The sequence below is a fragment of the Miniopterus natalensis genome, chromosome 6 (assembly GCF_054644295.1).
Source record: "Miniopterus natalensis isolate mMinNat1 chromosome 6, mMinNat1.hap1, whole genome shotgun sequence".
Lineage (NCBI taxonomy): Eukaryota > Metazoa > Chordata > Mammalia > Chiroptera > Miniopteridae > Miniopterus > Miniopterus natalensis.
In genome coordinates this window covers 42648525-42664065 of record NC_142086.1, presented here as the reverse complement: position 1 = coordinate 42664065, position 15541 = coordinate 42648525, and the positions used below count along the sequence as shown (strand labels likewise).

Genomic DNA, 15541 nt, shown 5'->3' with positions numbered 1-15541 from the left:
ATTGTCATGTAAATCATTAACTGGCTAGGATGAAGTTGTACACCTATTTACAGTTACTGGGTGAGCTTAACTGTTCATTGAAAGCAGCATCTCTTTTTTGGTGTATTCTCTTAGATTCCTGATGCATCCACTCCACCCCAACTTCCAGTTTCACAACATATTGTCCTTAAAAGATTTTTCATTCATGTTGATTGTGGCATTTTGCTCTAAAAACATTGTTTTCTCACCAATTATGAAAGTGATATGTAATCATTGTAGAAAATTTAAAATGTACATAGAAACATAAGAAAGAAAGGAATATCTTGTCACTTTGAATATGCAGAGTTCTGCGGAGACTCTGTTATTGCTGTACTAGGATGGCACTTCAGTATTGAAAAATGCTGGCAAAGCCATAGCCAATTTGGCTCAGTGGTTAAAGCATCTGCCCAAGTTCAATTCCAGCTGAGGGCCACGTGCCTTGGTTGCAGGCTCGATCCCGGCTCTGGTCAGTGCATGTGCTGAGGCAATCAATTGATGTGTCTCTCTCATATCGATGTTTCTCCCCCTCCATTCCACTCTCTCTGAAAAGCAATGGAAAAATATCCTCAGATGAGGATTAAAAAAAAGAAAAGGAAAATGCTGGCAAGATAAACTACAGATAAATTCCTTCTTTACTGTTAATAAATTTTATAACTTTTGAGGTGTTATTTAGCTTCTTGGAATCATTCATTCACCAGACTTATGTTCATTACTCTTTATGTGTTCCTAGGTTCATTGGATAAAAAGAACAAGACACGGTTTCCTGTCACTAAGTTTGCAGGTCAATGAAGAAATATACTTGTTATATGATAAGTATAATAGCCACAAGCAATTACGAATATTATGGGAAAGCCTAAACAAGCTATTGTTGAGAAATGATGAGGGAGTAAAGAGAAGGGAGGGGATTTGAAAATACTAACATTTTACAGTCTTCCTTTAGTATTTGATGATATATTTGGCTGTTTGGGTCAAGAGAAGGAAGGAGTCAGGAATGATCCCCAGCTTTTTGTCATGAAAGACTGGGTGGATATTGATTTTAGGATAACAAAATCATCCACCCAGTGGACAATAGGGAATATCCTCTACTCCTAACAAAATAAAACTCCCTGTACATGTACACTTTCCAAGGCTCTATTCTTTGGCTTTCCAAGATCAGTTCAGTAGTGGCATGTTGAGTGAGGGGCCTGAAATATTCTAGTGGAGATGTGTGGGATGTGGGAGGCTTTGGAAAGATGTCAGGGGGGTTGTATGGGCTAGAGAGTTAGAAGTATATAGTATATGGCATGGTTGAGTGGAGGTTAAGATCATCTTTTGAGAATTCTTAAGAGAAGAAGGTCAGGAACCATCCAACACTTGAGAGACAGGAGGAGGAAAATGAGTCCTGCAAAAAGTAGTAAGAAGAGGGAAACAGAAGATTGGAAGTGTAAAAGACAGCTGACCAGAATTTAAAAGATGAGGGTAGGAGAGAAAGGGATCTGAAATGTTAAATCCTGCTTAAAAGGACAAGTAAGACCTGAAAATTGTTTGTAAGATTTAGGAATAGAGAGGCATTCATGACTTTAGAAAAAACAACTTAACTGGGAAGCTGGGTACAGAAACTATAGCAAAGAGAACAGAGGTGAGAAAGTCAAAGATAATGAGTGTTGGGTACTCTTTGAGAGGCTTGCCTTTATTAAACTGGGGTGTGCAAGTTAGAAGTAGAGAGAAAACAGGGATTTGAAAATGTTTATCTTCTAAGGAAGAAGAGAGGAGAAAATAAGAGATTGAACTGAGAGATGGGGAAATACCATCTTCTTGAACTTTCTAGAAAAATGATTTCAAACTGTAGGTATTATCCTAAAATCTATATTTTAGATAATACTGAATATGATTTTTTTATTCCATTTTATGATACTGTGAGTTCTCAATGTTGATAGGTTCTATGATTTTAAGCAAAATTACGTATAAGAAAACCAGTTTTACTATAGGACAATTGATATAAACAACAGTTGAGTTCCTGTCATCTTGTTAATGTTATAACGGGATGGTCATGTTTTTGGAGGAACTGCTCTACTTCAGTTGTCATGAATATGTTACTTTACTGTTCTACTGAAGGATATAGAAACAGCTGTGTTCTAAAATATTACAGTTTAGGACTATTTCATATGATCGTGTAGTAGCTTTTTAATAAGCAATTTCATCTTTTCCTTGTGTGCACGTGTCTCCTTTCCCACCCTGCTAACTCATTATTGTGGTTGGTCCTAGCAGTAATACCACCTCTTCCTAAAAATATGCCCGTACCTAAGTATCTGTGAACGTGGAAATCTATATCACCAAATTGTTAAACTTGTGCTCTGAATGAGATTACTAATTTTAATCAGTACTATATATCGTAAGGAAAAACTGGGGGGTTGCTTCTATAAAGCTTAGTCTGTAATATATATGGTTTTCTACTGCTGTTTCACTTAAAGAATGCAAAGATCTGTATAGTTAGATTGCATTAGAGTCCCAATTTCAACAGTTACTAACTCTGAACCTGAGTAAATGACTTACTTTCAGAGCTTGACTTTCTTCTAATGATACTAGTACTTACATCACAGGGCTGTTGTGGAGGTTAATGGTGTAATGCGTGAAAAACACAGCTTGGCACAGAGTAGGTAGGTTCTATACATGTTAGCTGTTAATAATTATTTTCTGGCCCAGCTGGCATGGCTCACTGGTTGAGCCTCAACCTATGAACCAGGAGGTCACAGTTCTATTCCTGGTCAGAGCACATGCCTGGGTTGCGGGCTTGATCCCCAGTGGGGAGAGTGCAGGAGGCAGCCGATCAGTGACTCTCTCTCATCATTGATGTTTCTGTCTCTCTTCCCCTCTCCCTTCCTCTCTCTGTCTCTGAAATCAGTAAAAATATATTTAAAAAAAATAGTCATACTGTAAATTTTGTGTGTCTGGGAGGGCAGTGAGAATTTTCAGCATATACAGGGTGGGGAAAAAGTAGGTTTACAGTTGTGAGTACACGGAACAGAGTTTATTATTTTATTTATTGTATTATTTTCCATACAAACAACTGTAAACCTATCTTTGCCAAGCCCTGTATAAACAAGGAGATTTATTTTCTGAGGTAAGTTAGTTGGTTCTTATAGCTCTGTAGGATAGGTTTTTCATAGAGGTTTTAGAAAACACTTTATTTCTTGAGGTGGTTCTGTAATCCCTTTATTTTTGGATTGAATGCTAAAAAATATTTTTAAATGAGAGAGGGGTAAAAAATGACCTAGAATTATGGTATAAGATATTTTACTTGTGGGGAGAGAGAGAGAAAAAGAGAGTAGGAGGGGTAGCTGTTGTAGACCTGCTATTTTAGGCCAGGAAATTAATGTAACCTGGTGAGGCTCATGAATATTGTAGGCTTAGTATCAAAACTAGTGGGTTACCTGTAATTTAACCCAGGGCAGTACTTGGAGGTTAGGAAGTTAGGTTTTGTGCCATGGTCTGAGAAAGCCTATATTCACCTTTTTATATATAAAACTAGTGCTCTTAAAAAGAGAGAGAGTGAAATTATCTAGGATTTTTAATAACTGTCAGTTTAGTCATTCTTTTCTTCTTTCTGTAAAATACATTATGCTATTTTAAATATTTTAGAGAACAATTGAAAATCTGTACCTTTTTGATGTAGTAAAGCGTTAATATATGGAAAATCCTTCTTTGGTAGCTGTTGTTAATGTACCAGTACATTTGTAAGGTAGTCGTGGACATTGGACTTCTCTGACACTCACAGACCTCCTTTATAAAAAAGAGCATTTAGTATGTTTAAATGTAGTCGATTAAATTTTTCCTTCTGAGAATTTCTCTGGATGTGTTAAATGTATTTAAAGTTTAATGCTATTCAACCCACACAGGAATTTTCATTTGTTTTACATGCCTTAAAAATGGATTTTACTTTTATTGGTAACTGGTTTAGTAAAAAGATCATGTGAAATTCAGAAATGACTTTAAAAATTATCAAAGCCTTCATCGCCTTTTTTTAAAAAAGTACCTCCTATTTATGTCTGCAGTCATGAGTGCCTTGGTTCTTACCTTGCATACAAAATTACCCTCTCAGCAATAGGTAGAACTTCTTGACATTGGCAGTGATAGATCAGTGACTTGATCATTAAAACAGTGCTAGTTTTTCATTGAGGAGAAGAGAGGAGATCTCTGTTGTATATTAAAATATGTTAGATGCCTGTCAGTTGAGAAAACGTGTACTATTTATGGGAGATATTGAATTAGTATGGTTTAGAATTTTTGACTTTTTGAAGTAAGGTTTGATTGCCTTGTATTAATGGTCAAGTGCTTCTGAAAATTAAGCCTGCATAGTAACACCTGAAAAATACAGAAACTCCTGGAGAATTTACTTACCTAAAAGGAAAAAAACCCTAATAACTTCAGTTTCAGCCATAAAAATACCTCGCCTCTATGTATAGTCAGTTACTGTCATGTAATAGTTATTCTCCAGAGACACGTCATGTTATCAAAAATTGCATTTGTGTTTATGATGGCTTTAAGTTGCTATAATTTTAGTAAAAGGGTGGTGGTGGCTTAATACATTAGTTTTCAGATTCCCAATCACAGAGTAATTGTAGAAATTTAAAAGTTAAGTTTTATTTTTCTCTTTAAGTTAGAGGGTGTATATCTATAAAACCTAAACCACACTAACAAATTAGTCTTTGATGACCTAACTCTAGTTTTCATGCCAGATTAATGCTCCTTTTTTGTTATCAGTGCTATCATTAGTATATGTTGGCTGTTGATATATAACAAACCACTCTAAAACTTCATTTGTTTGCTACTGCTGTTGAGTCTTTGGATCAGCCAAGTAGTTCAACCATCTCTGCCAGGCTTAAGTGATTGTATATGGGCTTGCTCATATTTCTCATGGCTTAGTTAGTAAATAGTCTAAGGCTAGCTTGTCTTGGGTGGTCTTACTCTCAAGTCTGGTGGTTGGCTGGGTATCAGCTAGATAACAGGGTGACTGGGCCACGTGTCTCTGGATATACAGCAGGCTGACTTGAGCTTGTTTCAGTGTGGCAGAGCATATTTCCAAGAGAGGTATGGACACATGCAGAAGTTGTTGAGGCCTAGGCTCAAAACTGGCAAACTCATTTTCAGTCTTTCTGTTGGCCAAAGCATGTTATATCAGTCCAGTGCAGATTCAAGAGGTGGGGAAAGACTGACTACAAAGTGACATTGCAAAGGGTGCAAATGTAGGGAGACCAGAAAAGTTGGGAGAACTTCTGCAATTTCCCACATCTAGCATTGTGCTTTTAAAATTACCCATTTATATACTTTTTTAAAAACCCACACTTTATTGGTGATAAAGCACATATCCACTCCACTGAGTAGTTGTGCTTATACTTGCAACAGCTTTTATCCTATTTCTTTCACAGTTAGTTTCCTCACATGATACAAATTGGGTTCCCTAATTGAACAGTTGAGTTATGTCCCATTTAATTAAGAAACCTGGAAGAGATGCCTAAAAGAGTCCTCTGTTATCTGTTTAAATCTGATTAAATTTTCTGCCCTTTTTGAAGGCTTTTAGTAATCTGATTTCTCATAGTCTATACAGGTTTATTTCCCAGTGTTCTCTTTCCTGACTTGCCCACTGATTTTCTTCCTGTCATATGTTTTTTGAAAATTGAGATGAAATTGATGTAACAAAAAATTAACCACTTTAAACTGTACAATTCAGTGGCATGTTTGTATTCACAATGTGCAGACACTACCTTTATCAAGTTCCAAAATATTTTCATCACCTCAAAAGAAAAAATCTGTACACGTCAGCTGTTAACTCCCAATTCCCTCCTCCCACAAGCCCCTAGCAGCTACCAATCAGCTTGCTGTCTCTATGGATTTAGCTGTTCTGGCTGTCATATGTTTTTAACTACTGTGCTTCTTTTTATGTTCATTCTGCCTAGAGTATCCTAAGTCCTATTAGACCTTTTCAGTGTTTGGCCCACTAATTTTCTTCTTCCTCACAAAGATTGTATCCTCTAGTTTAATTTAGCTGCAGTAACCCTTAGCACTCCACTCCACTGAAATGACTCTTCTGGCTCTCAGATTATTTCCTCTGACTCTTTACTGCAGGGTGTTTCTTCCTGGTAGGGAGTGATGGACTGTTGGTCACTATGCTGGACTTGCTCTTAATGGATCACTGAGTGGTTTGAGTGCACAGTTCTTGCGTTCCTCTCTAAAACAGAAACTCTGTCTGGCATTTCGGGTCAGTGGGGAAAGGAAGCACTAAATAGTTTAATAAGGGTTTTTGTTTTTTTTTAAATGTGCTTTTTATTGGTTTTAGAGAGAAAAGAAGGGAGAGGGAGAGAGAGGGAAACATCAATGAGAGAGAAACAATGATCTGCTGCCTCCTGCACGTCCCTTACTGGGGATCGAGCCCACAACCTGGGCATGTGCCCTGACCTGGAATGACACTGGTGACCTCTTGGTGCATGGGACGATGCTCAACCAGCTGATCCACACTGGCCAGGCTATAGATTTTTTTTTAAAAAAGACATATATATTCCTTTAAATATTTATCATTCATGATTAATTATACAACTCCTTTTTAAAACCATTCTGTTTTTATCTTTGTGTCAGTAGAGGCAAGAGTTTGGTTTTCATTTGCCCTAGCTTGTATGTTAGGTACAGTAGGTGCTTATTAAATGATTGGCTTTAAGAGTAGAACTGTGGGATAATAGAGGTAAACATATTGTAAAGTTAAATATATATAATGAAACATAAAATAATGCATGTGGTTCTAGAAGGTGTAATTTTATTTAGCTATGAGGATTTAGCCCCTAAACCTGAGAATATATTAATAGTTGTGGTAATCAAGAGGAAATCGTCTTTGGAGTGGGGTGAGGTAGTCTTTTTTTTAAAATTCTTTTTGCTTCTTTAATTTTTCAATTACAGTTTACTTTCATTATTATTTTGCATTGGTTTCAGGTGTACAGCATAGTGGTTAGACAGTTCTATACTTTACAAAGTATATTCCCCCGATATTTCCAGTATCCACCTGGTACCATTCATAGTTATCAAAATATTATTGACTGTATATAGTCCCTATGCTGTACTCTACATCCCCATGACTGTTTTGTAACTGCCAATTTTTCTTAATCTCTTCACCTCTTTCACCCAGTCCCCTAATCCCCCTTCCCCTCTGGCAAACACCAGTTTGCTCTCTGTGTCTGTGAGTGTGTTTCAGTTTTGTTTGTTCATTTATTTTGTTCTTTATATTCTAAGTGAAATCATACTGTATTTGTCTTTCTCTGACTGACTTATTTCACTGAGCATAATGCTTTCTAGGTTCATCCATGCTGTCACAAATGGTGAGATTTCATTATTTTTTACGGCCAAGTAATATTCCAGTGTGTGTGTGTGTGTGCGCGCGCGGGCGCACTGTCACAAATGGTGAGATTTCATTATTTTTTACAGCCAAGTAATATTCCAGTGTGTGTGTGTGTGTGTGTGTGTGTGTGTGTGTGTGTGTGTGTGTGTGTGTATCACAGCTTTTTTTACCCTGTTTATTGATGGACACTTGGGTTGCTTCCATATGTTGGCTACTATATATAACACTGCAGTGAACATAAGAGTGCAGGGGTCAGTCTTTTAGTCAGCTGAAAAAACACTTAGAAGTATAATTTATATACAGCAGGTTTCATAAAGCCTAAGTCCAAAATTCAGTGAATACACTACCACTCACTCATATCACGCTAAGTATAGAACATTTTTATCATCATTTCAGAAGGCTCTCTTGTGGCTCCTCCCAGTCAATAAATACCCTACCCCTTACCTTGCTTTATTTTAAAAAATTGCATATATTACCATGTGGCATATATTAGTTTATCTTCCTTACTAGAGTCTGAACTTCATGAGAAGAGGGACTTGGTTTTGTTCACTATTCTATTCCATTGTTCAGTATATTACCTGACATATAGTAAATGCTCAACAACTATTAGATAACTATAAGTGGAAAAATACTTGATTGTCTATTATATACAATGCTATGTGGTACACGGGTGCTCTTTTTTGTACTAAGTGCTGAGGATAGATGATAATTTTTAGTTTTCTAGGATGAGACTTTTCACATTCAGCATGATGCTTAGACCAATGTTCAGACATGGAAATTGAACCATGCTGGCATTGGATTTAGTGTGTGCTGGTCCTTTGCTCACGTGAATGTTAGGAAATATGGGAAATTTGCTACCAGTAAGAGATAATGGCATCCTATCTATTGGATTGCCTTCTTGAATGTATCTGATTTCTTACAGTTATCTCAGATTCTTATCTTACAGTCTTGATGATCTTTTTGAAAGCCTCAAACAGCTGCAAAAGACTAAATTACTCTTGTACTTGTGGGGATAGAATTGTGGTAGGAAAAGCATTGGTTTATTTGATCAGGTAAGACAGTTTGGCTGTCGTTTGTATCTCCTTAGTTAAAACAATGAAAGTTCTGTTTGTCTATCTTCATTAGGTTTAAGATAAGTAAAGGAGTTTGTGGTTTAGAAATTACTTTAGTTCAAAGTTATATTCATATAGTTGAGAAAGAAATTTTGAGCTGAAAGTGACTGTAGTATTTGGTTCATGCTCTTTTCTGTCAAGTTGTCAAGTTTAACCCTCTCATTTTACATTTGAGGGAACTGGGGCACAAAGAAGTTATGCTATGTTCTAGTTAATACAAAGCAGCAGTCAGACCCATCTGTTTAACTCACAAGTTCTGGCTCTTTTGCATCATGTTGACAGTAGACCCCGGAACTTTTATAAACGTATACATGTTAGGGTCCTACCAAAGGTTTTTATTTTTATTAGATTTGGGGGTAGGGACCAGGCATCTATAAGAAGATAACAAAAGCAAAGCAGAATAAAAACTCAAACTATTCTGTTCCCTCGTATTTTTCCTAGTGATTACACTCAATTGGCTTAGAATCATTGTGCTGTAATGCCTTTCTTTTTTATTTAATGCATTTATTTCTTAAACAGTTTCAGAGTTACAGAAAAATTGAACAGAAAGTACACAGAATTTTCACACACTCCCTCTTGCATTGTGTGGTACATTTGTTAAAATTGATGAATCAATATTGATACATTGTCATTAATTAAAGTCCCTCTTTTATTATTTATAATTGGTATTAAGGCCTGCTCTTTGTGTTGGATAGTTCTATGGCTTTTGACAAATGTGAAATGTTATGTATCCGTCATTATAATATTATCCAGGATAGTTTCACTGCCCTAAAAATTATCTGTGCTCCACCTGTTAATTCCTACTCCCCTCCTATCCCTGGCAACCGCAAATATTTTTACTGTGTATCTCTATAGTTTTGTTTTTCCCAGAGTGTTGTATAATTTGAATCATACAGTTTGTAAAGCCTTTTTTAGACTTTATTCTTTGACTTACCAATATGGATGTAAGGTTCCTTCACATCTTTTTGTGGCTTGATAGTTATTTCTCTATTTTGCTGAATAATATTCCATTGTATGAATATACCAAGGCTTGATTTATCTTTACACTTATTGAAGGACATCTGGGTTGCTTCCACATTTTGTCAAATAGCAGCAAAGCTACTACTATAAACATTTGTGTGCAGGTTTTTGAGTGGACATATTTCAACTCATTTGAGTAAATATCCATGAGTGCCATTGCTGGATTGTACGCTGAGTGTTTAGTTTTGTAAGAAACTGCCAAACTATCCTTCAAAGTGACTGTACAATTTTGCATTTCCACCTGCAATTAGTGAGAGTTCCTATTGCTCCCCATCCTCGTCAGCCTTGGGTATTGTCATTGTTTTGGATTTTAGCCATCCTAATAGGGTTGTAGTGGTATCTCATTGTTTTAATTTGCAGTTTTCTAGTGACAAAAGATGTTGAGCATCTTTTCATACACTTATTTGCCATCTGTATGTATTCTTTGGTGAATTGTCCAAGTCTTTTGCCTGTTTTAAATGGGGTGGTTTTTTTATTGTTGAGTTTTGCATTCTTTGTGTATTTTGAGTACAAGTCACTTATGAGATAGGTATTGAAGTCCAACTTATGAATTTTTCTTTCATGGATTTGTGATTTGGTGTTGTATCTAAAAACTCACCACCAAACTCAATTCACCTAAATCTTCTCCTGTTACCTTTTAGAAGTTCCGTAGTTTTGCGTTTTACTTTAGGTCTCTGATCCATTTTGAGTTAATTTGTTGTGAAAGGTATAAGCTCAGTTTCTATTCATTTTTGCATGTAGGTGTCTAGTTGATCTAGCACAATTTTTAAAAAATGCTCTTTTGATGTCTTCTTTTAATGGAGCATGTTCAAGTGTGAATTATGATTATTAAAATGAAATAAGAAACCTGAGATTGTTATTATACTAAGTCTTCAAAATCTTTATGTATTACAGCAAATCTCAATCCAGATTAACCATTTTCAAGTGTTCAGTAGCCTCATGTAGTGACTGTTCTATTGGACACCACAGGTAGAGACAGTCAGTGTGACTCCAGAAGGAGGAATAGTCATTGTAGTTTAGAATGGTTAGGAAAGGTCACAGAGGAGATGGTACTTGAGTTTATTTTCCTTGCTCATTCATTCATTCACCCAAGAAATTTTGAGCTCTTACTCTACAAAAACTGATGAAAAATAAACAGTGCATTTAATGGTTACTTATACAATTATTTAATTAGAATAGGTTGCTTTAGAAGAAGTTAGTGGAAAAGTATAGACTTAGAGTTAAATATTCTCTGTGAAACAAGGGATGATGATAACTGCATTGTGGGATTGGTAGGAGTAAGTGAAATATATATCTAACACTGTACTTATTGTCAAGTGTTTAATAAATACTATTTTCCCATCTCTCCTCCCACTTCAGCCCCTGTCCCTTGTTGAATGCATGAGTCTGGCATGGGGAAAGAGGCACAGGATATGGCAGCGTCAGAAAACAAACTGGCTACCCAGGGACTCAAATGAGCTCCTTATTATTTTTTACCCTCAACCTTTTTTCACTAGAGAGTCCTACTTCCTGGACTCAGAACTCAGGTTTGTACCGTTAGTACTAAGGCCCATTTAACCAATGTTAACTATATTTTTGTGGGCTGCTTTAAAAATTCAAATTGTTACCTTTTCTGGAAATTTTTGTTTCATTTCAGACAATTGTTCTTTTAGTGAAAATTTGAAACTGCTAAATTAGTTATGGTCTGTCTTTTGTTTGTTAGATAACAAAGTGTTTTAGAAATATTTTGAGAAGTGTTGAAATAAAATTATTTCATAACTTTTTTGCACACTCAGACCTCCCATTATACTTTTGAACACTCTGGTCCCTAACCCTACACTCATACCCCTCATCCATGCCACCTTCCCCATAAGTTAGTTACTACTTTTTTTTTTTTTGGATGCCTGATAGAATGTTTTTTATCCTTGAGTTTCACCAGGATATTTGGATCATTCTGAGTCAGTTTTTTCTGGTATATATACACTGTATCATTTTGTCCTGCCGATATAGTTGCTGAGTATCAGGGAAATTTGATTCTTTGAATATTTTTTCTATTCATGTGTTGGAATCTACTCTTAGAGCAATAATTATCCTTATGTTGAATTGTCTTTGTTCTCTTTGTCTTTGTTCTCTACGTTTATTATTTTGTCCACAATTACTTTAATCTCTTCATTGTTTCTTTCTGAATTACTGTGATTTCCTTCTGTGCATTAATTTTTCACCAAGTCTCTTCTGTTCTTTGCTGTTTCTAGTTTATTTATTAGAGCTATGGTTGTTTTGCTAAGCTAAGGAACAAATAGTGAATTGTTGTAGGCCAAAAAATGCTCCCCCAAAAGATATCCATGTCAAATTCCAGCAACCTGAGTGTATTACCTTATTTGGAAAAAGGGTTTTTGCAGATTGCAGTTAAATTAAGGATCTTGAAATGAGATCGTTTTAGATTACCTGGGTGGGATCTGAATCCAACGGAAAGGCTTCCTTGAAAAAAAAGAAGAGATACACAGAAGAGATCAGGCACAGAGGAGGCGGCTTTGTGTGACCATGGAGGCAGAGATTGGAAGATGTATCTTTGAGACGTCATAAATCAACTAATGTGGATTCTACCAAAGCTAGAAGAGGCAAGAAATAGATTCTCTCCTACAGCCTGCAGAGGGAGTGCAGCCCTGACAACGTCTTGATTTCAGATTCTGGTCTCCAGGACTGAGAGAATAATTTTTGTTGTTTTAAGCAACTCAGTTTGTGGTATTTGTTACTGCAGCCATAGGAAACCAATACAGGGACCAAAACAATTTTCCTTTTTTATCTTTCTGTTGTTTTTTGATCTTATCTTCGGACTCTTGTATTTATATTGTGTTCTTATTAAGTTCTTCTGTAGCACTAAACTTTTGGAAGTAATTTTTTCTGGATTTTTAGATTGCTTTCTTCCAAATACAGTTCTTGGTTTGACTTTTGCATGTTTTTCTAATAGTGTGTTTGTGCTATTTTTTTCAACTTTCTTATGGTTAAATTGAGCAGCTCTTTCCAGGTGTTTGTTTTGATATAACTTCAATCTCTGAATTCTTTCTCTTTTTCACCTTATTTTGGAGATCCTTGTCTTCTGAGAAATTGGCTGTTGTTTTTAATTCATTTGTCTGTAGCCTTGAGGGGTGTGGCACTGGGGTAGAGAATTCCCCTAGCTAGTGCAGTTCTTTCTGAACATCTTTTCTACTACCAGAGTCTTGCATACATTCCACTTTTGTGGGCTGCTTTTTCTTCCTTCAACTTAGTACACTATCCTGGAAGATGGTGGCTTTTCTGCCTTTGCTGAGGTTCACAGGTGATGCAGAGGGGACTTTGTAGGGAAAAAGCATTAGCTGTAGATTTTCCTGGACCTTCCCTCCCTTACTTTGCCACCCTCCATAGCAACCTATGGCATTTTTATATTTCAATTTTTACCATCTCAAGGACTGTCATAGAGAATTCTCAGTATTTTGTCTGTTCACCATTTTCCTTCAGAATTGCTTCTGGGAGTGTTAGGAGCCATGCCATGCCGCTTGTGGCTTTAGTGTTTTCAATTTTTCCCTCTTCACTTCCCTCTTTCGTAGTTATAGCAAAAACTGTTTATTTGTTGTTTAGTTGCTGACGCTCAGTTTTTGGTAACTAAAAAACTATTATCTTTTTCTTTCGTAGTTACTAGGGGAAAAATAGTGGTGATACTGATTCATTTCACTTTTTCCATTTTTTTTCTCACTGTGCTTTAACCACCCCCTCCTCCTGGAATCTTTTTAGGGAGGATATATTTTTATATTATTTTTAACAGCTTTATTGAAATACAATTTACATACCATAAAGTTCACTCATCAAAAATGCACACTTCAGTTGTTTCTAGTATATTTTCAGGGTTGTACAACCATCACCATAATCTACTTTCAGGACATTTTTGTCATCCCCAAAAGAAGTCTTTTACCCATTAGCAGTCACTTCCCATTTGCTCCCCACCAATCCCACCCCCACAGCCATAGACAATCACTAATTTACCTTCTGTCTCCATAGATTTGTTTATTTTGGACATCTCATATAAACAGGATCATGCAATATGTAGTCTTTTGTGACTTATTACCCTTATTTTATTCCCATATTTTTTTAAACTCCTTCACCGTTTTTCTTTTTTCATGCCTTTATTATCTTTACCCACCCCCTTATCCCCTCCTCCCCTATACACTTTGAAATTTCAACTGAAATATCACTTTCTGAGAGGAATCAACCCTCATCAGATTCTAGATTCTACATTATGGGCTCCATTGCATTCTATAATCCTCTTTTATATACTCTTACCTCAATTATACCAATGTAGTTCACATATTTATGTATCTATGTATTTATGTATAAATATATTTATATAGCTATATATTTATATAAAATGGCAAAACTGAAGCTGTTGTACTAAGGGCATATCATGAAAAGACAGGGTTTTTTGGAAAAGACAATAATAGTAGGAAAGAGAAAGCAGAAGAGGAAGGCCAAATATTAGATGTATTGACTCCTTAAAAGAAGCCATAGGCATGAGTCTGCAGGACCTGAGCAGAGCTGTTTAGGACAGGACATGGTGTATATCATTCATTCATAAGGTTGTCAGGAGTCAGAGCTGCTGACTCAATGGCATATAACAATAACAATTTAATCTATGAAGCATGAATGTACATTGAATGGAGGGCTGTATTAGATGGAGTATTGGAGGGACACAGAAAAGTCTTCATTGGAATTTTGGTCCTGTTATTTGCATATATTCACGCCAGAAGCATTTTAAAGGTTTTTGGAATTTTATTTCTACACGTGAGTTAATTTCATAATCTGGGCATCCAGTAGTACCTTTTCTTGTTTGGCCTTTTCTTAGAAGCAGATTGATTGATATATTAGTATTGGAATTACACTTGGAGTTAAAACAGCTCTTTCAAATGTGGCCCTCTTATTAATTCCTGATCTCTAATAAGTCTCTCAACTTCCTGGATCCTCAGTCTCCTGATCTGTGAAATGTAGGTAATCTTATGCATTTTACAGGATTGTTAAAATTACGTGAAGTATTTTATGTGAAAATAATTAGTAAGGCACCTGGCTCTATTAAGTTATAGGAGATACTAAACCCAGATTTTGAATAAATAATGAATGCAGATTTCATTAGTGCATTTTCTTTGAACAGAAAGCTCTATGAAGGAAGGGGCCTTGTTTGTCGTATTCATTTAACTGTGGCCTCAGTTTCTAGCATAGTACCTGTCTGTTTCACACATAGTGCTTATTCAGCATGTGATGAATTAATAATGACAGTACACGTGTATTTGAACCAAAAATTGTACTGTTATATTTTTTCTTTTTCTATTCTCAAGATATTTGAAAATTTTCTATCACTGAGCCTATTGTGTGACATTGATATGAGAGAATACTTACAAAATAGAAAGGGTGTGTATAGCATAAACACATGAGAATTAATATTTTAATAAAGCCACATAGAGATGATTTATTAAAGTCCAAGTACTAAAAGTATAGAAGTGACTCTCCTCTCCCATTTTTAAATGGCACTTTTCACTCATTTTCTTTTAAAAAAGAGTATGTTCTAGTGCTTTTGCAGATTCTGGAGATAATTGTATATAAAAAAAAAAATTTAGCCTGCAGTTGCTCTTGGCAGCCTTATGCTGGTCCTGTCCTGATTTTTCATTTGCTCAAATAAGAAACAGTAGGAGATGACAAAGACCATCTGCAGAGGGCAAAGTTTGACATGTAGGTGTTTCCCAAGGATAAAGTTCTTTTTCAAAAAAAGGTATTCTACCTTTAAATCCTCTAGGCTTCTGATACTGTAAGTAATGAGTCAGGAGTGTCAGAAGTACTCTGCCCTGCCATTGGGTGTCCCAGTGTGCTCTTCTGTGACTCACTAGGCAAGAAGATCAGCAATATCTCTTAAGCAGTGGTAGTTGGAGCCAATTCTTATTATAGTCCCACTGTGAGTGTAGGAATGTGTCATTCCAGTGGCCATTATTTAACAGAGCCCAGTTAGCATCTCTTCTAGCAGAGCTTTGTTGGG

At 36.0% G+C, this 15541-nt stretch overlaps 1 protein-coding gene across 5 annotated transcripts in view; it reads left to right on the top strand.

Moving 5' to 3' along the window:
- GSK3B (glycogen synthase kinase 3 beta) overlaps positions 1–15541 on the top strand; it is a 173715-nt gene that overhangs the window by 27421 nt on the left and 130753 nt on the right. For 3 of the 5 annotated variants that reach the window (XM_016199903.2, XM_016199904.2, XM_016199906.2), the window contains exon 2: positions 749–799. The exons of the other annotated variants lie outside the window; for them this stretch is intronic. In XM_016199903.2, coding sequence (XP_016055389.1) covers positions 749–799 — 51 coding nt within the window. The remainder of the gene's footprint in view (positions 1–748; positions 800–15541) is intronic. 5 annotated transcript variants of the gene reach the window in all.